Source organism: Rhinolophus sinicus, linkage group LG06, assembly GCF_036562045.2.
Source record: "Rhinolophus sinicus isolate RSC01 linkage group LG06, ASM3656204v1, whole genome shotgun sequence".
Taxonomy (NCBI): Eukaryota; Metazoa; Chordata; class Mammalia; order Chiroptera; family Rhinolophidae; genus Rhinolophus; species Rhinolophus sinicus.
In genome coordinates this window covers 3,270,229-3,294,146 of record NC_133756.1, presented here as the reverse complement: position 1 = coordinate 3,294,146, position 23,918 = coordinate 3,270,229, and the positions used below count along the sequence as shown (strand labels likewise).

The window sequence follows — 23,918 nt, the reverse complement described above, 5'->3', positions numbered from 1 at the left end:
TGCCATGTGCTCGGCCCTCTGCCAGGTGCTGCAGTAGGTACAAAAACGAGCTGGGCTGTCCTTCCTGCAGTTTGCAGTTAAAGGACTGTAACTTGGTGACTATTTCCCTGTGGAAACATACCTTCTGGGTTTGAATGCAGAGTTTCAGCGGCTGCTGTCCCCCAGCAGGAAGAGCTGTGGCAATAGGAAGTGTGTGTGTGGGTGTGTGAGCGCGCACTCACCAGCACGCACACGTGTGAGTGTGTATGCATGCAACCTGCATAGGTGTGCCCGTGCATACGAGCATGTGCAGGCAGGTATGCAATGCATGTGTGTATATGCTCACGTGCATGAGTGAGTGTAGGGCATGTCAGAGCCACAGAGACTTTCCTGAAGAGTAAAAAGCATTATTGACCAGAGGACATCAATGACTCATGAATTCCACATAAAACAAGAAAAGGAACCTTTTTCTACAACATCTGTGTAAGTACGCACGCATACACACACACACACATACACACACACACACAATGGATGGGCAGAGGTGGTCAGAGAGGACAGAGGCCGCAGTCCTGGGGACACTAAGGATGGAGGCCACAGCCAAGGGTGTGAGGTCCCAGCTGGTGCCTGGTGGAAGGCAAGTGCTCGGTAAACAATTGCTAAATGAACGCGTGCAGGACTGCAAACAGTTTGCCCCAGGCCCTCCCACCGCCGCTGCTGCAGGAGGTGTGGGCCTAAGGGGTCACAGTCCTGGGTCCCAGTCCCTGCTGGAACCATGACCATGACGTGGCCTTACCCTCTCAGGGAGCCTCAGGCTTCCGGATAGAAAACATGGTGGGGACAACACCCCCTGCATAAAGTTAGGGTGATTAAATGAGGTTTAAAGTACACTAAAACCTGAACACAGGGCCTGGCACGAGATGTATTATTAAAAATAATGTTTGTTTGTTTTTTTAAATCATGTGGCGGTGTGCTTTGCAGAGAAAGTGTGGCCACCAAGTAAAAAGAAAAATTCGGCCTTAGGACCATAAAACTTTGCAAAATCACAAAGTGCTTACAAAGCACCATTTCTTTCCTTTGGTGCCAGAGAAATACTAGCTGTCTGCTGTGGGCTCTTTCAGCCGGCTCTCCCTGCACTCCAGCGGCAAAGGCGCAGGCCGAGAAAGGTGGGGCTCTTCCACCACCTTGTGGACACCCCAGGAAGGCCGGTGAGCCGCTGAAATCAGCGCCCACACTTTCCTCTCCGCTTTCTTCTCTCCTGGCCGGTCTCACAATACACTTGGGTGCGAAGGAACTGGCTTTCACTTATTTATCTGTTCCTGATCTGAGCATTCTCACGAGCTATCGCCCACTGTTTGGCTGGGAGGGTGTGTTAGGGGATGCTAGCTTTGGTCAAACCTGATACAAAATTGAGTCCAATTGGGTCATTTGAACAGTCCCCTTGGGTCTGACTTGGTCTCTTGATACTAATGACCCTTCAGTCTCTGTCCTCCTCATCCTGTCCAGGGCATTGGGCGGGGCTTGTGTGACCTCCAGGTATGGTGGGCAGAGGCTCCAGACCACATGCTGGTCCCCTGTGTGCCCTGCAGGGCTCCTGAGTTGCAGGGTTCTGCCGTGAGGTTGATGGAGCCCTGCCTGGCCCTGTAGACCCCTTTGGGGCTCTCTGCCAGTCTCCACCTGCCTCCTGGCCTGACTGTCCTTCCACGCTGGGGCAAAGGGTGTTCCCCCTCGGGTCATCCCCCCAAGGAGCTATTGCTGCTTTTAGCTCTGAGTAGGGCAGAGACACCACCACACCCTCTGCCCCCAGCCAGGCTGAGGCCACCACATTGGCGCAGGACAGCTCAGCTCCAAACAAACTCCTCCTGGCCAGGGGCAAGCCCACCAGAGCCTGTACCCTCAGGGGTGCCCCCAGCACAATGCCCCATCAGCTGGGCATCTCCCATGTCCTGCTTCTACTTGCCTCCCACAGCTCCTGTTATGTGTTTCCTCCACCTTCTGTGGGTCTCCGTCTGCTCTGGCCTCAGTCCAGACCTAAGGGTAAGACAGAGAAACTTCTGCGTGGGGTCTGGCACTGGAAGGTTAAGAAAGGAGCATTCTCATCTGGGAAGGTTAACACTTTGGAAGGTTAAAAAGGACAAAGGAATCTTTTTAAAGTCTTTTCTCAACAATGCCTAAATTTCAAGCCTTTTCTCTTTCTGCAAAATCCTATTTTGAATATCAGGAACAAGATAACTAACTTTTGTTTCCTTAGCTTTCCTAACTGTTCCCACCCTCCCCTCCCTCCCCCAAACAGATAAACGCTAAAGAAGCAGCTGACCAGTTACTCCCCCTCCCCCCCCCACTTCCTCCTCACCCTGGACAGAGGCCATGCATTGGTGCCTCCCTTCTGGTTGGGTGTGGCCCTGTCACTGAGTCCCAGACAATGGAATGTGAGTGGAATGTGGGCCTCTTGCAAGCCTGGCTCTGGCAAAGCCCAGATAGAAGGAGCTTACCGTGTTTCCCCAAAAACAAGACTGAGCCGGACAATCAGCTCTAATGCGTCTTTTGGAGCAAAAATTAATATAAGACCCAGTATTTATTATATTATATATATTATATTATATTATATTATATTATATTATATTATATTATATTATATTATATTATATTATATTATTAGACCCGGTCTTATATTATAGTAAAATAAGACCAGGTCTTATATTAATTTTTGCTTCAAAAGATGCATCAGAGCTAATGGTCTGGCGAGGTCTTATTTTTGGGGAAACACGGTAGGTCCCTGCACGACTGCATGGAGGTCCCCCACCCATCAGGAGCACCCCCTTTGGACTTCACATGGGCCAAAAATAAGTGTCTATGGCATTAAGCCCCTGCGATGTCAGGGTTTATCAGTTAAATAGCAGGTCATTTGGGTGTAAATGCAAACCAGAAAAACATTGACATTTTTTCAAACTGCTGTATTACTTCTGTTTAGAGAAAAATAAGGTAGAACGGGTTCTCCGATGGCTCCATCTCCTTGCTCTGGCCAGTGACTGTTGTAATTCCTCCAGGCTTCGTCTGGGTCCCGCATCACACATCTCCCTGTTGATGTCACTGTCCACAGTTTGGCTTCAGTTATCACCTTTGGGCAGCTGATCTGCAAAGGACCATCTCTGAGCTCTAGACTCTGTCTCTGATGGCCCGAGTGCCCCAAAGGCCCCTCAAACTTCTCCTGTCCCAAAGCCAGCCTATGACTCTCACCCTACCCAACAAGCTGCTCTCCTCTCAATAAGCCTACCTTTCTACACCCAGGTGTTTAAGCTAGAAACTTCTTGGCGCCACCCCACCTCCTCCCCACAGCTCCCCACCTTCAGTCTATCGCCAAGTCCTATTGGTCCTTGCTCCTTGATGCCTCGCCCATCCACCACCTCTTTCCCTCCACCATCGTCCCTATCCTCTCCCACCTGGGCCATTCTCTAAGCTTCGACCTGGTACTGATACAGGTTAGCTAAGCATGTCCCTAGGGAGACAGGGAGGTCCCTGGTGGAATAAACAAAGACAGCCATATCCTAGAACTCCAGGTTTTGAAATCACTCCTCTGCTCTAGGACATAATGTAACAAGGCCTTGAGGTTAATCATAAAATTCTTTTTGGCCTGACAAATGGAACAGATCTGATAGGTAAGAGTGGGTTACTTTGCTAATTCCTTTAGAATGGGCAAGCTGACCAAACCTGGTAGACGAATTTCATTAGAAGTTCCCTTCTCCAAACAGCTCTCCTTCCCCAAGCAGGCAAGGGAAGGTATAAAAATAGGAGCTTTTGCCTCAGTCACGGGCACCCCCATTCGGGACCCCCTCCCGCTCTGGAGCTCTGACTCTTTGCTTTCAATAAACTATCCTCTTTTTAAAACTCTTTGCCTCTCCTGGGTCCGTCTTTCCATTCCTTGGTCTCAAGAGACACGATCCAGCCCACACCCAGAAACTGCCGGCAGATCCAACATCATCTACACCACTTGGGGACTCACAGGAATAGATTCCTCCATCAGTACAGCCACCTGGTCCTCCTGACCCCCTCTAATCCATTCTCCACCCTGAGCTATACGATCTTTGCAGAATACGAGTATGATTAATGTCACCTGCTCCCCTGCCTAGAACACTTCTGAGCTTCATCTTGCTCCTAAGGATGAGAGCAGCCCACGAGGCTGTAGGCTGGGCCCGGTCTGCATCTTCAGCCCACCCGCCACTCACGCTGGGCCTCCGTCCTCCAGCCCCACTGGCTTCCTTCAGCTCTGCTCACCATGCCCTCTCCTGTCCCAAGAGCTCTGCACATGCTGACCTTCCACCTGGAGTACACTGCCCTCCCTACTCAGCTTTGGTGCAGCCCTCAAGTCTCACTTGTCCTCAAGGGATACCTGACTCTCCCAACGAGGTCAAATCCCCGTATTATAAACATTCATAGACACACGCCTCCCCTCAGCACTTTTGAGGTCGTGATTTCAGTACAAAGTGTCCAATCATTTGTGTTGTCATTGGCTCAGCCCACCTCACTTCTACCCCAGGGCCTTTGCACTGACTCTCTCCTCTCCCCAGCTTGACCTTCCCCCACATATCAGTATGGCTGACCCCTCATCTCCTCCAAGTCTCTCTTCAGATGTCACTTCTAGATGAGGACTCATCAACAACCCTATTTAAACTGGTAACAGCACCCCCTCCTCCAGCCTCACACACCTGAGCTCCTTCTCTGAGGAGTTACTATCTTCTCACATATCACTTAATTATGTTGTCTTTGTAATGCTTCTCTTCTCTACAATGTCATGCCACAGGAGCAAAAACTTTGTTTTTCTCATTGCCCTATTCCCAGTGCCTAGAATAGTGCCGGCACCTGATCTGTCTGTTAAGTGAATAAGTGAATGCAGTACAATAGCTCTAGGCAGGATCAACTTGTCCACCCTGTTCAATGGGCACAGTGTCCAGAGCACACAATGCTTTTAACTGTCAACGAAATGAGTTCATTTCTTTTAAAGTCAGAAGGAAAAACAAATCAGAAGGCCAAAGAAATGTTCTAACATACAGCATTCATATTTCATCTTTAGACCAACACAGCCATAAAATAAAATTTAATTTTTTTTTAGACAGGGGCTCTCCATGGCAAGCGTGCCTCAGGCCCACGGAAGCCATAGAGGGCCTGTTTCTGGGGCTTTCGCGCAGACCCTGCCGACCTTTAAAGGTCTGAGCCGGATAAGCGGCCGGCAGGGGTGGGGGCGGACCGGGCGGTGCCGCTTTAAGGATGGTCTGCGGGTACCGGCCGCGGGCGGCGAGGATGCAGCCGTGACGTCACGGCCCCGCCCCGCGGGGTGATGCTGCAGCAGTAGCAGCGGCGGGCCAAGGGCGGCTGGGCCGGGACCGAGCACAGGGCAGGCAGCAGCCCGACCTCGGAAAGGGATGCCTCCTGGCTGGAACCACAGGTACCACCATTTCCTCCTGGGCTCTCCGCACAGCTTCCAGCTTTGTGCTGGGAGCGAGGCGGCTTAGGCCCCAGAGTAATCAGACTGCCAAGATTGGGGCTGGAGGTTGGCACGGAGACCTTTGTTCTTCTTGAATGTCTAATTAATTGAACTGTAAATGGAGACTCTGGACCCCTCTGGCCCTGAGGAGAGTAGCAGTTGGGTGACAATGTATTTCATCCTTGCTGGAAAGAAAACCAAATACCGCAATTTGCCCCTGTCTGCTGTGCTTCTTGGTGCCAGAGGCCCTGTTCCCCATTCCCCAGTCACCTGGGCAGGTGTCACCAGCTTCCGTTCCCCAGTCACCTGGGCAGGTGTCATCAGCTTCCGGTTCACTTCCCGCCTCAGGCTGAACCCTCTTGATGGCCAGGGGCCATGGTATAACCTCTTTCAGCCTCCCAGGATTAAGGTTCTCGCGAGCATCCAGGATGCCTGCCTTCTTACCAGGGGTAAGACGCTGAGATTGAAATAGGAGACTTACAGCAATTCAGTTCACTGTCCTCGACAATGAATAACTTCTCAAATTATCTCTGGAATTCCCACAATGTGTTTTCTGGCTTTTACGGGGAAGTTGAGTCAGGTGCTGACGGAACCTCTGTCCCACATGCACCTGACAAGGGCTTTCAGGATCAATTGGCCGTCAGGTAGGGGCCACAATTCAGTAACCAACTTATTAAATACATCCCTTCAAGCCCACAGAGACCTTGACTGGTCTGGGGAGATTTCCTTGAAGTATTAACTTTGAGAGCTGGCAGAAGGAAGTGGGGAGGTGTTGTAGCCCCATGTGACCCCGTGATGGGAAGCCTGGTTTCACACAGAAGAGAGGAGAAAGACATGAAGAAATTATTTTGGCTCATACTAGGATAATTTTAAACATTCAAATTACATGGACATTTTTTTAAATTAATCATTTGCCACTTAATCTTCCCATAGTGCATTTGAGGGATCTGTTACTTGAAACATCCTCTGTATTCCAGAAGCACAGTGGGCCTGGTGTATAACCTTGGGGTCCAGGCATAAGCGTGCATTTTTTTTGGACTGAGTCAATGATCTTATAGTATAAGTAAGATGGTCTGGAGAATATTTGTATTAAAATTCTATTTCATTATTTTAAATTTCACTTTCATTTTTATAACCTTCAAAATGAATTGTAAACATTCTTCTTAGAATAACCTTTCATGGGCAGCTTTAACAAAGGTATTTTTAAAATAAAAATGGTGATACTGACACCCAAATGTGAAGGTGAACCCTTAGTGAGGACTTTTTCTAGTTCCGGTTGAATTCTGGTTTAGATGCTGAGGTGGAGGTGGGATGTTTCACTGTTGCGCGCACAGACTGCAGGCTGTGTTTTAAAGCTGGGGGTGGTGGGTCGGTGATGAGGGAGCCATCACATCGTGGGCAGAGACCTGGGCTATCTACATAGTTCATTTTAAGTCACAAAGGTTCCCCATTTCAAAAGTACGCTTCCATCAAATGCTGTTTAAATCTGCAATTCTTCCAAAGCGGGCCCCTGGTGCTTCATTCCAAAATGAAAAGGACGGTGTCTAATGTGCATGCACTTGGGTTCACTTTATGGGGTAAAACGCTGATAGGAAAGAGAGGTTGTGTGTGCCTGAAGGGGGCAGGTAGCGAGGCAGACAGGGAGGCGGCTGTGGGGCTGTGACCAGACAGGTCTTCAGGTCACGCTGTCCCACACACCTGTGCTAACAGTCTTCCTTCTGACTTGTCAGGAGCCAGTTACGCAGTGTCCCAAGGGGCACTCTTATTTCTGTGATCTTAACGAGTGAAGCCCCAGAGAACACTGACAGTCACCTGGGTGTTTGAGGTCAAGACCAGCTGATGGACAGGTTTTTCTGAAGTGTTTACTACATACTAGGGCCTGAGCTAGACTGAGAGGAACATAAACAAAGAGCTTAGCTTTTTAAATATTTCAGTCTTGATTTAATCTTCGTATATGAATTCTGTTTTTCATGAAGTGTTGCTTGTGGACAGAGTTCTCAGATACATTGAGTTCTTGTGTTAGAGGAGAGCATGGGATTTTTCTAAGGTCACGAGATAAGCCAGTTACAGAAGCGAGAGCAGCCTGAGTCTCTGGTCATGTCAATCCCTGTCATCTCGGCATGAAATCCACCTCGTAGCACATCTTCAAGACCCTCCCGGAGCAGCTGGGCCCTTCTGATGGCTTTCTCTCTCATCCCACCGCCATTCCGCCCAAATGTCACACACACCTTCTTTACATGGGTGGCTCCCACTGCTTAGAGCTCCTTTCCTCCACTTTTTCACTTAGCTCCAGGGCAAGACGTATGTCTTTCTTTTGTCTCTATGAATTCATTCAGCATTTTCAAACTCTTAAAAATTATCTGTCCTGACTTGACTGAAAATTCACTCATCTGTGGATACTGAAAAAACTTGAATGAAAATCATTCAGCGGCTTTTGGGCAAGGACCCCAGCCTACTGTGAAGAGTGAACCTAGTACCAGGGAAGGTGACCGCTGTGACTGCATCCCGTGAAGGAAGGGCTGTTCTCTAACCGTGCATGGGCACTTAGGGTGCCTGGAGGTGGGCCCTGCCCCATGCCTGTCTCCCCTCCTCCCTGCTCCTCTGGGACCTGGAAATGGGCTGCAGGTTCTAAAACAGCCTGACATACCCTAAGGCTCTTGCCGCTCTCAGTCCTCGGGAGGTTCTTTGCCTAACCCTCTTGCCGCCACCTGTGTGGGGAAAGGTCCCTTTGAGTTTGAGTGCGGGGACCTGAAGGACTGTGCGTCCTCTCTCTGAGCAGGGAGAGAGCACCTGGCTTGGTCTCCAGGGACACATGAGGTGCACTGTTTCAAGAGAGGCTGGTAACACCATCCACAAGCAGTAGGCTCTACTTTGGGGGGCACGGTGTGACTCTAAGAGGTCCCCGGTGTGAACTCAATTTTTCCCCATATGAAAAGGGCGAGTGGGTGCAAGTCAGGGGAGGGCAGGGGGAGAGCCACCTGGAAAAATGAAGTCACTGTTACGCTCCCAATGGGCTTCCCCACAGGAACGCGCACCGGCCCCCCCTACGATGATCCCCCCGGCGAGCAGAACCCCTCCGGGAGAGGCCCTCTTGCCCACTTTGGCTCCTCAGGACTTCTGGAGGTCTCAGATCTCGGGCTACGCGGGGTCCGTGACCCGGCACATCAGCCACCGGGCCAACAACTTCAAACGACACCCCAAGAGGAGGAAGTGCATTCGCCCCTCCCCACCCCCGCCACCCAACACCCCATGTCCCATCGAGCTAGTGGACTTTGGGGACCTGCACCCCCAGAGGTCCTTCCGGGAGCTGCTGTTCAATGGCTGCATTCTCTTTGGCATTGAGTTCAGCTACGCCATGGAGACGGCATATGTGACCCCCGTGCTTCTGCAGATGGGCTTGCCCGACCAGCTCTACAGCCTGGTGTGGTTCATCAGCCCCATCCTCGGTGAGCCCCAGCTCAGCCCCGATGGTGGATGGCCTTCAGAAGCTTCTGGAAGCTTCTGGAAGCCTCCGTTGAAGCAGCTTAAGGGTCAAGGGAGGAGCAGAAGTTAAGTTCCACTCATTAGTTTGGGGCTGCAGGACAACAGGTATGACGGGCTGCTCCCCATGTTTTAAGTTACTTTGTCTAAACCAGTTTATAGAACAGGAATTTAGCAGCCCCCGAGGATTAGCGCCATCTTGGGCCGTCTAGCTGTCACTGGAGGATCCAATAAAGCTTGATGTGGGTTGGATCTGGGAGGTCCTGGCATTTCTTGGATTCTCAAGCTCGTGGTTGCTTAGTGCCTTACAAGGGCCACAGCAGAAAATTTAGGGAGAAGCTGAGTGATTCCAAGAGTCTGCTTGTCTTTTGTTTTCTAGCTTTGGGTTTTATTGCTGACTCTGAGTTTCATCATCTTTTTCTTTTGGGGACATTTGAGTGAAGGTGTTTCAGGAATGTGACGAGGCTGTCTCAGTGCTCGTCCCGATGTGCCGTGGGGACCCCAGCAATGACCACTGGCCTGCTCTGTTTCAGGATTCCTACTGCAGCCACTCTTGGGTGCTTGGAGTGACCGATGTACCTCAAGGTTTGGAAGGAGACGCCCTTTCATTCTTGTCCTGGCTATAGGTCTGTTGTTTTGGAATTGAAATAAAGTGGAACAAAAGAAAAAAGGCCCCCACTGCTTCCTCTTAGGAAAATCTAAAAGAGTGTTGACCACAGCAAATACCCAGATAATTTCAGTGGTGTGGTGGCAGGGGTACCCCATAACCTCACCTGAGTTAACTGTGAGACTATATCACTTTGATCGTTTTTTTAAATGAGTTAAGTTCATGACATTCCTGCTCTGCTTGACGAAATCAAAACCCTGATCCAAGCACGAAAGAAAATACGGTGAGTCACCAGGTGGCTTTTCCAATGGGCTCTGTGTGGAATTCAATTAAAAAGGAATCCTTGGGCCCTAACGAGTCTAGACTTATGTCGTGGGCGGCGGGGGGCAGAGCTGGTCTGCGTGTCCCCCGGTGAGTCTGGGTCTCTGTCCTCAGGGGCGTTGCTGGGCCTCTCGCTCTTGCTCAACGGCAGGGACCTGGGCATGGCGCTGGCCGACACGGCCGACAACCACAAGTGGGGCATCCTGCTGACCGTGTGCGGGGTGGTGCTCATGGACTTCAGCGCGGACTCGGCGGACAACCCCAGTCACGCCTACATGATGGACGTGTGCAGCCCTGCCGACCAGGACCGGGGCCTGAACATGCACGCACTCCTGGCAGGTGAGTGTCCGCCCGCGTGGCCAGCGCGCTGCAGGCTGTGAGTCTCACTGTGTGCGCTTACAAGTCCCTGCCTCGTGCTCTGATTTAAAAAGCAAGTTGGTAAAATTCGAATGCATGGAGGAACACTGCAGTGATTGAGATGTATATCCCAAACAATATACATCAACGATACTATTGATAATTTGCATATATGTGTGTACATAAGTACAGAGGGTGCCAAAAAATGTATACACATTTTAAGAAAGGAAAACTGTATTAAAATTATAATATCGTATTTCCTCGAAAATAAGACCGAGCCGGACAATCATCTCTAATGCATCTTTTGGAGCAAAAATTAATATAAGACCCAGTATAATATAATACAATACAATATAATATAATCCAATACCGGGTCTTATATTAATTTTTGCTCCAAAAGACACATTAGAGCTGATTGTCCAGCTCGGTCTTATTTCCAGGGAAACAGGGTACTCCATATATACCAATAACAAAAGATGAATACAAGTCATGTTTGACTTCTCAATGACAAGAGGTGCTCAGAGTGTTCCCATCAGCGTCCAGACACTTCTGATGATGGCGAACTCCTGCCTGAGCGGCGCTGACCAGAGTGTCCAATTGCATGCATTGTTTTGCACCCGGTGTATATACACCTATACGTGTACATATAACTGCATGTATACAGTGCTGTGCGTAGCTGGTCTTGCTACTTGCGCGGCTGTGTTACAAAGCGGCTGTGACTCCCGAATGGGCCGCTGCCGGGTTATTGCCCCCTGGAGGAACTCATAGTTAGGCTCCTACGAGCTCCTCATCACAACGTTATCAGCAACTGAGCGATACATAACCTGGTTTGTGTTTAAAGACACCTATTTAGTACACAGCACTGGTTCAGGAACACTGAATCCAAGCCAGCAGCACTGAAACGCACGCCCGAACGAAGCTTATCTAACACCGTTTTCTCCATGACGCTCATCACGGGTGCCTCGCACTTCAGGAGACTAGACAGCAGTACATCCGCACTACACTTGGGGGCTGTTTCAAACGGCGATGCCACCAACAAAAAAAGCACAAAAACGCTAACAGGTGGCACCAACTAGACTTCGAAAAAGATGGTTATTTACAGTGTGAGAATTGGCACAAAAGCACAGACTGTCACCTTCTCAAATCCCAACTGGCACCATGTAGGCTGAGCGACTCACAGTTTTTGCTGCTCTGCACACATCCACGAGTGACCGGGTATTGAAGGTACTGGGGTCGGTGTATTGATCGGAATTACAAATCAATTTTCAGAAGTAGGTAAATCCGCAAATATGGGATCTGAAAATAATGAGAATCAACTCTGGATGTGTGTGTATGCGTGTGTCACACACATGGCTACACACACACGCGCGCCTGCGCACATACTTGTGTTGTCTTAACGCCACGCAGGAGAGACGTTACCATCAGTGAGGAACAAGGCAGGCTGACCACTACCCGCCCAGAGACTTTGCAATTAGACAGTAGAAATAACCATGAGGTGTGCAGGCTGACGGCTGTCACCAAAGGTCTCTGTGACTGCACATAGGGAAACTTCAACAGAGTTAACCTGAAACAGTAAGGAAATTCAGTATGATGTTTGTGTATCAAAGTCTTATATAAAAATCAGCACATCTAGCATTCCAACATATGTAAAACACTTACCTTGTTACAAAATAAAGTGGAAGTGAACAATCTCAGGTAAAATAGCAAGGAAAAGGATTTCTAACAATCAGGGGAGTGACAACAAGACACACGCGGGACCTGCATGCAAAGGCCAGGGTGCCCGGTGGTTAGAGGCACGGGCTGGCTCTGGGATCCGAAAGCCTGAACGGGTTTTGTGCTTTTCCTCCCGTTAATTGTGGGACGTTGGCAAACTGTTCAGCCTCTTCAAACCTCAGTCACTTATTCTAGAAAATGCCATTGTTCATCCTTACTTACACACGTGTGTGGACATGGTCCCAGCATACTTCTGCATAGGTCTCGGTCAGGCCAGCGCTGAGCTTTGGAGGGTAAGAAGAAGGACTTCGGTTTTTTTACTGTATAATCTGCATTATTTCTTTTTATTATGATGATAAAATCCATATGACATAAAATTTACCATCTTACCCATTTTTCAAGTGCGCAGTTCAGTGGTATTAAGTGTATTCACATAGTTGTACAACCATCACCACCACCCATCTCCAGAACTCTTTTCATCTTGTAAAACTGAAACCCTACACCCATTAAATAATAACTCTCTGTTCTCCACCCCAACCCCCTCCCCGAGCCCTGGACAACCACCATCCATTTTCCGTTTCTATGAAGCACCTCATATGAGTGGACTCACACGGTTTTGTCCTCTTGTGACTGGCTAATTTCACTGAGCGTAATGTCCTCAAGGTTCAGCCATGATGTAGCGTGTGTCAGAATGTCCTTCCTTTTCAAGGCTGTGTCTATACCACATTTTGTTTATTCATTCATCTGTTGATGGACACTCGGGTTGCTTCCACATCTTAGCTATTTGTAAATAATGCTGCTATGAACATGGGTGTGCAAATATCTCTTCCAGACACTGGTTTCAATTTTTCTGTGTACACACCCAGAACGGGAATTGCTGGATCACATGGTAGTTCTATGTTTAAGTTTTTGAGGAACCTCCACATTGTTTTCCACAGGGGCTGCACCATTTTACATCCTCCCCAAGAGCATACAAGTATTCCGATTTCTTCACATCTTCACCAACACTGGTTGTTTCCTGTTTCTTTGATAGTAACTATCCTAATGGGTGTGCGGTGCTGTCTCATTGGGGCTTTGATTTGTATTTCCTTAGTGATTAGTGATGTTGAGCGTCTTTTCATGAGCTTATTGGTCACTTGTATGTCTGCTTTGGAGACATGGCTATTCAAGTCCTTTGCCCATTTTTGAATTGGGTGTTTGCTGTTGTTGCTGGGTTGATGAATGGTTTCTTAACTGTGAGAATCTATTGATAACTTATTAATAAGATTGACCTCAAATCTGACCTTGTGTCTTCAAAAGGGGTGGGGTGAAGCTGACGAGGGCAATGAGTGTGGTTAGTTAAGAACAATAAAAGGGGGAGACATGACATCAGAAGGCCCGTGAGGACAGTCTGAGCCAAATGAAGGAAGCTCTCCAGTGAAACCATTACTGATTGGATTCAGGGTCACACCCCACCATAGGGACACGGTGGGTTGAGCTTTGGCAGGTTGAACTGAATGAGTCTGAAGCCCAGGCTTTTCCAGTGACGTTACTGTTTAAGAGGCAAAGCCCGAACGTGGCCAGTTTTCCCCACAGTGGAGCACAGCCAAAATCACAGACTGGCTCAAAGTACAGCTGAACCCAAAGTCACTCGCCAGACCCCGGATGTGGTCGCGGAGGGGGCCGGGGTGCTGGGCCGGTAGAACGCTCCGGCCTTTCCCTGCTCTTGCCCCTGGAGGCACAGAGCCAGGCTGGAGGAAGCAGCACGTGGAGGGAAGTGTGTCCATTGCTGCTGGTCGAGAGCAGTGTGGCATTGCCCACATTTCTGTCTTGTCTGCATGAACCAGTTGGGCATTGGCCAGTAGTTCCCTGTGGCTGTGCAAGGCAGCGAGCAGGTACAGAGGAAAGGACCGGACCCCTGCAGCCCTATTGCTGCCCGATGGCTTGATGGCCTGGAGACCTGGCCACAGGGGTGGGCCTTCTGGGTCACCAGTAGGGGTGACTCTCCTCATGGTACTCGCGCTTGAGGACGATGTCATCAGGCGAGCAAGGCTGGGTGGCCATGGGCACTCCTGCATGCACACTGGTGTCGGAGATGCCATCTTCCATGTTTATGTGGCACTGAAGCTGGGGATGGGCACTCGAAGGGGAGACGGGACCCAGTGTAGACATGTGGCCTGGTGTAGACGCTCACTGCCGGTATTCCTAAAAGGCTACGTATAAAGTGGAACAAAACATAGGCAAGTGGTCGCCACGCTACCTGCCCTGGAGCCGGGCTGGCAGGCAGCCCTCAAGGGCAGGGCTGGGGGTCCCCGCAGGGTCCCTGGAAATCCCATTCTCACCGTCATTTGGGGGAGGTTTCACTGGGACGGATAATAGACCCGGGTCCTTGGAGTGGACTTAGCACCTTGAGTGAGAACTGGAACCACCTTCCTTCAGCACTTCCTTCCAAACCCTGCTTCTCTCCCCAGGTCTTGGAGGTGGCTTTGGTTATGTGGTCGGGGGCATCCACTGGGACAGAACCAGCTTCGGCAGAGCCCTGGGCGGGCAGCTGCGGGTCATTTACATCTTTACCGCGGTTACCCTGAGTGTCACCACTATCCTGACCTTGTTCAGCATCCCCGAGAGACCCCTGCGGCCCCTGGGTGAGAAGCGGCCGGCCATGAAGAGCCCCAGCCTCCCGCTGCCACCTTCCCCGCCCGTCCTGGGCCAGGAGGGCTCCAGCGACACCCTGGCCTGTCACGTGGACACCGGCCTGTATGCCAGCTTCTCCAGCCCCATCTCGCCGCTCAGCCCCCTCACCCCCAAGTACGGCAGCTTTACCAGCAGGGACAGCTCCCCCACAGGGCTCAGCGTCTTCGCCTCGTCCTTCGCCACCTCTCACATTGATAGTGTCCTCATTGACTGCTTCACTGGTGGCCACGACAACTACCTGGCCATCCCGGGTAGCGTCCCGAGGCCGGCCGTCAGCGTCAGCTTCCCCCGGGCCCCTGATGGCTTCTACCGCCAGGACTGCGGCCTCGGGGAGAGGCCAGAGGTGGCCCTGACGGCCGGCTGTGATGGCGACGTCCTGAGGGTGGGCTCCCTGGACACCTCCAAGCCACGATCCACCGGGATCCTGAAAAGGCCCCAGACCTTGGCCCTCCTGGATGCGGTGGGAGGAGGTGGTCCTGAAACCAGCAGGAGAAGGAACGTGACCTTCAGTCAACAGGTAAAAGCGCATGGTGGGGGAAGGGTCAGAGGGCACCGTGCAGTGTCCCCCTCATCAATTAGATGACGAAGAGGGACTGTCAGTCTGGAAAGACATTCCCCGCCATCCGGGGATAGCAGAGGTCCTTGGATGTAGACAGACAAGCCGCAGAGACAGTCACATCCGCAAACAGATTCTGGGCCTGGCGTGTGCGTGTGGAGGAGCGAGCATAGGGGCCTATCAGGGAGCGATAGGTGCTTCCATACCTGGGGCACAATGAAAGGGAAGGTTCTTTCAAACACCGTCACGTTTGCCCCAAGGGAATTCAAGCTGGACCATTCCTGAGCCTGTTACAAGCATTGTGTGTGTTTCAGTTGTTTCTAGCTTTCTCTGCACCCCCAATGTCCACAGCCCATTTTGGCCATGGGACTTGGGTGCCAACAATCTAAGTCTTCCTGAAAAACAAAACAAAACGTAAACCCTGGCCGGTGTTCCTGGGACCCCTGCCTCCCTTTCCCTCCTAGTGTCTAAACTTAGACAACCGTCCCAGAGGCTGTCAAAACTCTGGATTCTACAGTAGCATGTCCCATGAAGGCCAAGAACCTTCTGGAAGGCTTGTGTCATAGGCAGTATCCATGGGATTGTCTGAAAGTCCACAGACTGACATGTGGGATTTTAGCAGCTCTCAGTCTGCGATCCTGAAGAGGCTGCTTTCAATAGAAGAAAGGCTAGTCTCCCTTGAAAGTCATAGTTCTGTGGCCTGCCTCTCCTCAGGGGCGGGACAGAGAATGTCAATGAGAACTTGGAGCTTCTTGAGCAGGAATCCTATAAAACCGTGTTCAGTCTGCACAGGCCCCCCAGGGAGACAGCTGCAAGGACCCGGTGACCTGGAAGCACAGCCCACGGACCCAAGTGCCACAGACATGCCTGAGCTGTGTGTTTCCATGAAGCAAAACCTGGTCCCGCCCCCCTGTCCTGACCCAGAGGCCCTGGGAGGGCGGGTCCTCGGACAGGCGTCTCCTCTCCGTGCCTGGGTGGGAAGACCCCGATTTTGTGGGAAGTGAACTGGAGACATTTTGAGGTGGCTGTTCATTTTCTCTCTGGTGTGGAATTCTTCAGTGTGACTGTCTCGGTTGCTCTCCTCTGGTGCGCCGTGGCTGGTCAGTCCTAGGGCCGCTGTCGTCACTTAAGGGTGCTTGTCCTCTTATCTCCAGGAAGGACGCGGCAAAGGTGCATGTGGGGCGGTGTGGACGCTGCCTGTGGGCATCTCACGAGCTCAGGTCTGGAAAGGGTCAGAAGAAGTGAAAATCACGGCAGGGTCAGGAAATCCCGGTTAGTCAAAGATTTCTCCAACTGAGGAGTCAAGGCCACTGTTCTCCTCCTCCCTGATGACACCAGAGCCGTCACTCAGGCCTCTGGTCAACGCTGGCTCGTCCTGTCTTCTTTCAAAACATTCCGACTGCCTTCTAGATACAGGCCTTTGCTTGAAAATCTAAACTAAACTATATATGGTTGACAATCTCGTTTTAATCCTCTTTAAAATTTCCGTTCTCGATGTAGTGTGATTTCTGTCCTTTGAGGAAAAGGAACATCCTAAGCTGAGCTAAATATAAACACTCCTGGCTAAAGGTGGGGAGTGCGGCTGCAGGTGTGACATTGGCAGTCTTCCTCCAGCGGCCAAGGGTGACGAGCTCTGTGGGTGATGAGCTCTGTGGTGTGGCTGCCCTTGAACTAGCACTGTGGGCTCTTTCCTTCCTTTTGCTCTTCCCACCGGAAGACCCAGGTGCCGACAACAGCACAAGCTCCCACCCTTCCCCACCCCCCACCCCCAATGGAACCAGAGCAGCTTCTCCTTAACTCCTGAGACGTCCACCTTTTATCCGGCTGGTGTCTGCCCCCTCCCCCACCACCGGCAGTGGCTGTGGACCGAGGCCTTCTCAATGGAGTCAGTGAGCCGAGTCGTTACAGCATGTCGCTCCTGAGCCCCGGAAAGCAAGCTAGCCCCCGTCGGTCCAGTTCTGTTGATGGGTGGAGGGGTATCTGGGTGTCTGCTTTTCTGCACACGCTCACTTGGCCGACATCTTCCCTGTAGATAGGGGTTCCACCTGTCCGGAGGGCAGTGCGAACAGGTTTCCCCGTCCCCTTGAACTCAGCCCTTCACATTTGTCTCTTATGGAAGAGAAAGGACTTCATCAAGTCTGGATTTGAACTGACCCATGTTTCTTTTCTTTCAAACGTATTTCCCATTTGGCAAGGTGTTGACTTACTCCTCGTGGCACAGATCTCGCATCCTGGGGCCAAAATGTGGGCACAAGTGAAAGAGCTTCTATTCTCAGCAGCGCTGAGTCTCTGGGGAGATGACCTAAAGTCATTTCTCGTTTGGGTGGCGTTCGCTGCTGGGTTAACACCGTCTAGGAAGACACACCTTTGCAAGCTCTGCGTCTGTGTGAGTTTCCACAGGGTGGCCGAGTTCAGTGTTCTGACAAGGGGCTTCGGGGCTTCCTTTCCAGGTGGCGAATATCCTGCTGAACGGTGTGAAGTACGAGAGTGAGCTGACGGGCTCCGGCGAGCCATCGGGACAGGCTCTGTCCATGAGGCACCTCTGCTCTACCATCTGCCACATGCCCAAGGCCCTACGAAACCTGTGTGTCAACCACTTCCTGGGTGAGCTCTTGGACAAGCCTCCCCGTGCGTCCCTGTGCCTGCTCAGGCCACACTGTGTGGTGGGGAGGGGCTGCCTGACCCAGGGCTCTCGCCTGAACGACCTCCCAGGATGCCCCAGAACCTCGCTCCCCAGGTGGCCCCTCACGCTCTGTGAGCTCCCAGATGCCACCAAAGGCAGGTCGTGGTGTGGGTCAGCCCCAGACTAAAGCAGGTGCTCAGATGAGAGCCCAGACACCCTGGTGTCTACACAGCTCAAACCCTCATTACCAAGGACAACTCATAGGTAAGTGACAGACGTCACTTTCCCACTGGTGGGACTTGTGTCTGATACCAGCTGGGGCCTCACTTTGAGCCGAGGCAGACACACACGTGCCTACATGTGTCCAGCACTCGTCTCAAGTCCATGAGGCGTGGCGTTCAAATTATCATGGAAAAGCCCCGACATGTGTTTCATTCTACTTGGTATCCCTTCACCGCTGGGTTGTTGAACATCTGAGGATAATTAAGAATTCAAGAGAATCCAGGGCTCTCAAACCTCATGGGACATATGTAAATCCAGATGATTTTCTAGGGAGCAATATGCCAACAGGCAAACATCTTAAAAATGTCCCTACCCTTTATCCCTGCGATCCTGTTCTGTATTCTTTGCAAGGACATAATCAGAGATTTTAACGAGCCCATACGTGCGAGGTATTTATCACAGCATGATTTATCATAGGCAGCAACTGGAATGGGGATGGGTATACACTGTGGGAGCAGGGCTAAACACAATATGATGCGAGCGCGCAGAAATGTTCTGCTGCCACGAAAACGGGGCTGTTTCAGAATATTTAGTGGAATAGGAAGTTGTGCATGATAAGTATTGGGGGTCAGGAGGGCCAATAAATCCCACCCCCCTTCTACCAAGGAAGAAATTGGCAGGGAATGCAGAGGAAGTGAGCGCGGCAGTTTACTTGGTGATAAAGCCAGTGGGATCTGTATCCACATTTGCGCTTCCTCAGCGATGTCTCCTGACTAAATGCCACCCGCCCCGACCCGTGGCCAGAGCCTCACTGGCAGTTTCTTGTCTTAGAAGGAGGAGGGGGGAATCAGCGTTCCTCGCGCAATAAATGTTTAGAGAAAAAAAACAGGACATCAAACCTTCATGCAATACAGCCTATGTTTATACGAATATGTCTCTGCTTTTAAAAAGACTAGTAGGAAACCTACCGAATTTGAACAGCCAGGTGATTCCTGGGTGGTGAGACGACAGGTGATTCCTTCTTTAAGTTTTAAATCTGCAAAAAACACGTCTTACTTTGAGAATCAGGCAAAACCGGCTGTTGGCGCAGCGACAGGAGGGGCTGCGCTGCAGCGCCTGCACCCGTGCCCGTGGTCACGGCCCCTTCCCGCTTCCCAGGCTGGCTGTCGTTTGAGGGTATGCTGCTCTTCTACACGGACTTCATGGGCGAGGTGGTGTTTCAGGGAGACCCCAAAGCCCCGCACACATCGGAGGAGTATCAGAAGTACAACAGTGGAGTCACCATGGGCTGCTGGGGGATGTGTATCTACGCCTTCAGCGCTGCCTTCTACTCAGGTACCCGCCGCTGGGGAGGACATGGGTCAGGCGCCGTCATGGGAGTCGTGATGGCCTTTGGCTGGGTGGATGGAGTACGTGGGATGAAGGCAGGTATGTGTCTTAAAATTGCAGGCACACAATCCTAGCACTGTCTTTTTTCAGTCATTTAACAACCTTTCGGGGACCAGTGGGGTGCACTGGCCTGTACTGGGTGGCGGGGCTGGGTGTGTCCAGACCTGAGTAAGCCGCTGGGCAGAGAGGGTCAGGCCCGTAAATGAGGGCAAAGTGGAGGCCCAGGGACCACCCTCAGGCGGGTATGTCCCCTGTGTCCTTCCCACTTTGATTCACATGGCAGCTGGTCCAGAGGGAGGGGGTGCGGGGAAGGGAGCAAGGAGGGGCAGGTGGGGTCGGATTGTGGATGTACAGGGTGGGCCGGGGCCAGAGTCCGAGAGGGCCCCGAGGCTGTGCCTGGGTGACCCAGGACAAACAGGAAGCCGTGTGCACTCATGAGGGTGCCATCCCAGTGGGGAACCCAGCTGGAGGTGTGCAACCCACAAATCTTACCTCAGGGGTCCGCCCACAATTTCTGTAAAAGGCCAGAGAGCAGACACCGGGCCTCGCAGGCCAGACGGTCTCTGCTGGACGAGGCGACACTGCCTGTGCCTTGCGTGAGAGGGAAATGAATGTGTGTGGCTGAGTTCCAGTAAAACTTCATTTACGTTCATGGGAATTTGAATTCCATAAAACCTTTGAATAAATAAAAACCATTCTGAGCTCCAGGGGCACACACACAGGCTGCAGCAAGGCTGGTCCCGAGAACTGTTATTTGTGGGCCCCTGTTTTATTTTATCTGTCCCCATCTTAGCGAGTTCCAGCTCCAGGTACAGGATGTGACTTTGGTGGGAGTCGAGAGGCCGTGCTAGGAAAGAGTCCTTAGTTCTCGCTTACCAGCCCATGGGCGGCACCTGGCCTGTCTGGTTCCCCACAGCCCCACTTCTCCAGGATGTGGGGAAGCGGCCCCGAGTTACCGGGCGCTGGGAAGCAGTGCTGTGCGCAGTTGAGGTGCCAAGCGCTCTCCGGCCCTCTGGACGCGTGTGGGCAATGGGCTGTTGGCGTCCTGTTTTAGGAGAGAGACAGAATTCTGTGATCTGCACAGGAACACAGGGGGCTCTAGTGGAAACCCCACATTCCCGGGCCTCAGGTAGCTCTACCCCAAAACCCCTACACCTGCAGCAGCACCTGGGGGGTGGCCGGGCCAGTATGAACAGGGCCACCCCATGTCCTGCTGTCTGTCTGGCCCCACAGGAGCCATCAGGGGTCCCTTGGCCCCTGGGGCCCCCACGCAGGTTGCCTGGTCCAGGGCAAGCTGCCTGACACACTGGTTCCAGCCTTAGGGTCAGCCCGGGGGAGGGGGCCCAGGGACGGAGTCCCTGGAAGGCCCAGGGGGTGTGGTGTCCTCAACCCCCTGTCCGGCCTGCAGCTATTTTGGAGAAGCTGGAAGAATATCTCAGTGTCCGCACCCTGTACTTCATCGCATATCTGGCCTTTGGACTGGGGACCGGGCTCGCCACCCTGTCCCGGAACCTCTGTGTGGTTCTGTCCCTCTGCGTCACCTACGGGATCCTGTTTTCCACCCTCTGCACCCTGCCCTACTCGCTGCTGTGCGACTACTACCAGAGCAAGAAGGTAGGTGCGTCCCTTCTGGCCTCGGGTCCTGGAAAGGCTGCTCTCGGCCTTGCCTCCCCCACCCAGCTTCACGGAGAACCTGCCCCCAGGAAATGGCCCCCGACCCACCATGCCATCTGAGGGCTGGTGCTAAAAGGGCAAATGCGGGGCCCTGTTCCAATGGTAAGATAGTCAGGATGGTGACAGCAGGTCACAGCCCTGAGCAGGTAGCTGACTGCACTGCCCCATTCGCTGGGGAATTGGGTGGGGAGGATGGAAGGGGAGACCTGGCCCCTGAATCCCCTTCTGTCAGGGTTCGGGGTCCCCTGTTAGCGTGGGCCCTCGGGCGAGGTGAGGCATTCACCTTGGGCACAAAAACCCCCAGGCATCAAGATCAGAAATATGTTAATGCAGTAATATGTAAAAATGAAAACTAATGCCCCAAATATCAGAACTTTAAATAACGACCGGTACATAACAGTGCCGGGGCCAAGTCACAGTGGAGTCTGAGGCAAAAGGAAAAATCAGGAACACCGATCCTGCCTGTATGTAAAATTTTGGTATTTTGTTCAGCACGACTTTTCCCTTTACAGCTTTATCGAGAAGTAATTCACCACACAGTTCACCCATTTCAATTGCACAGTTCAGTAGCTGGTGTGTTCACAGAGCTGGGCAACCATCCCCATCATCCATTTTAGAGCATTTTCATCACCCCGGAAAGAAACCCTGCACCCAGGAGCCATCACCCTCAGTCCCCCGACACCCCGAACCCCCGCAACACGGCTCTACGTTCTCTCTCCAGGGCTTTACCTCTGTGGACGTGCCTGCCTGGCTGCTCTCACTCAGCAGCACCTTTTCAGGTTCCTCCAGACGCAGCGTGAGGCAGGGCTTCATTCTGGCCACGGGAGAATCATATTCTCATCTGACATTTTTGCAGTAATGCTGAGGTTTTAAATAGTGCATCAAAAGGTCACCTCAATAACTGAGCCTCACACCCCCTTTAGTTTTGGGCCTCTGTCACCCCCCGCCCTAGGCCCTGCCCGGGAGGCATGCTGATTAAAGGAGTTTGGGGTTTCTGATGAATTCAGTGGACTGGCCATACTTTCTATGAAAGATCAGATCAGCTTGGAGCCAGACCGTGCCACTGGGTGGCAGCCACAGGACACTGCCACACAGACAGGCAGTGGCCGAGAGGACTGTACTTTCTCCCAAGGCTTGAGAGGAAGCCGTGCATGCACCCCGGGCCTCCAGCCAGCCCTGCCAGAACGGCCACTGCACCTGCCAGAAGCACCCAAGGGACCAGGGGGCTTGGGTGGCAACATCCCTGCTTGATGGTGCTGCCCAGGCATCTGCAGTTACCACCCCCCCTATCAGTTCCTTGCGGCCCAGAGACCTCTTCACTGGGGTAAGCGGATGTGCCATTCTTGGCGAAGGGCTGGCCTGCCCCACAGGCAGGGACACCCTGGGCCACAGGCCACTCTAACTGGATTCGGTCAGAGCTGACTGGAAGGCCTGGGCCTCTATTGCCCATAGAACCTTCTGGACACTCAGTTCATCTCAGTCTTCCTCAGGTTGCAGGCTCAGGGCTAACCTGTGGCTTCCCTGCCACGGCGGTGCCCCTGCGGGTTAGAATTTGGGTTCAGGTTAGGGTTAGGGATTAGGGTTAAAGTTCAGGTTCGGGTTAGGGTTAGGGTTTGGATGTGTGCAGTCACCAGGAGTCACAGGTCCCCAGGACACACACCGTGCAGGTGTCCACAAGGACACAGCCTTCTCCAGGAAGGGGGTTTGGCAGCATGCCAGAGGTGACCACATCTGTGCCCAGATGCAGGGCCAGCCCACGCTGGCCCCCGGGCAGTACACACACAGAGGTTTGTGGGGGTGGCATCAACCTGCTGCTTTGGTGGCCACTGGGTGAGGGTGGCCTGTGCGGGGGAGCAGACTGAGGGGACACACACCGCCTCCTCCCACTGTCGCCTCTGCAGCTCTGCTCAGGGGCCACGTTTCACCACCATCCCCAGAGCGGTGCTGTGGGTGGGGAGGGAGGCAGAGTGATGTGTCCAGGCTGGAGGCACGAGGGCCTCAGAAACCTGGGCCAAAGGCCCAGCCGCTGTGGACCGTGAAAGGGTATTTCAGAGTGCGTGATGGGCATTGTAGCTGACAGCAGTTAAGAAAGGGGAGAGGCCAGAACACGGGCCACCAGCTGGCCGGGCAGCTTGCGTTCTTTTCAGTGAGCATGGAGGGGAAAAGATCAGAACGCTCCAAGTGGGGGAGGCGCCTTGTGCCACCCGGGCCTGTGAGGACGCAGCCCTCCCGCCACTATTAGTCATGGATTCTTTTCATTGTCGTCATCTCTCTGAACACAAATATTATTAAACTCTTGGCTGAACTCCCTGTGCATGTCGGGTCTGGAAAATGTGAGCCCGCTGAGCGTGGGTCGCTTGGGCCGCTGGGCCTGCAGGAAACACGGGCCTGGTCACCTGCCCGTCGCCGCTGAGTTGTTTCTCCCCCTGGGTCAGTTTGCAGGGTCCAGTGCAGACGGCACCAGGCGTGGCATGGGCGTGGACATCTCCTTGCTGAGCTGCCAGTACTTCCTGGCGCAGATCCTGGTCTCGCTGGTGCTGGGGCCCCTGACCTCGGCCGTGGGCAGTGCCAATGGGGTGATGTACTTCTCCAGCCTGGTGTCCTTCCTGGGCTGCTTGTACTCCTCACTGTGCGTTGTTTACGAAATCCCTCCCGGCGACGCTGCGGACGAAGAGCACCGGCCCCTCCTGCTGAACGTCTGACACCAGGAGCCCCAGCTTTGGTCCTCGGCCTGTGCCCGGGGGTCTGGAACCAGAGACACACCAAAGGCCCTTGGTGGGCCTGGGACAGGTCTCCTGTTGGAATGTAAATATGTGATAAAACAATAAATGGCAGCAGCAGCAAA

General features: G+C 52.5%; 1 protein-coding gene across 6 annotated transcripts; it reads left to right on the top strand.

The window, feature by feature from the left end:
- Window positions 1-1,165: 1,165 nt before the first annotated feature.
- SLC45A1 (solute carrier family 45 member 1) lies at window positions 1,166-23,918 on the top strand. 6 transcript variants are annotated; one of them, XM_074334105.1, is made up of 9 exons: window positions 1,166-1,187; window positions 8,484-8,904; window positions 9,472-9,564; window positions 9,981-10,205; window positions 14,387-15,126; window positions 17,616-17,769; window positions 19,169-19,345; window positions 20,808-21,013; window positions 23,509-23,918. In XM_074334105.1, exons 2-9 carry the CDS (start codon window positions 8,508-8,510, stop codon window positions 23,773-23,775), a joined length of 2,259 nt encoding a protein of 752 aa, XP_074190206.1. In that variant the 5' UTR covers window positions 1,166-1,187; window positions 8,484-8,507; the 3' UTR covers window positions 23,776-23,918. The 6 variants fall into 6 exon arrangements, with proteins under 6 accessions (XP_074190206.1, XP_019602353.2, XP_074190207.1 ...); XM_019746794.2 differs by lacking the exon at window positions 1,166-1,187 and adding an exon at window positions 5,261-5,419; XM_074334106.1 differs by lacking the exon at window positions 1,166-1,187 and adding an exon at window positions 5,293-5,419 and having other exon boundaries at window positions 8,807-8,904.

Excerpts from the sequence above, each read along its gene's own strand:
- SLC45A1 (XM_074334105.1), top strand. The coding sequence starts at position 8,508 with ATGATCCCCCCGGCGAGCAGAACCCCTCCGGGAGAGGCCCTCTTGCCC. Across the intron at positions 17,770-19,168 it reads GTGTGTCAACCACTTCCTGG|GCTGGCTGTCGTTTGAGGGT; the intron begins GTGAGCTCTTGG and ends CCCGCTTCCCAG. Across the intron at positions 19,346-20,807 it reads CAGCGCTGCCTTCTACTCAG|CTATTTTGGAGAAGCTGGAA; the intron begins GTACCCGCCGCT and ends TCCGGCCTGCAG.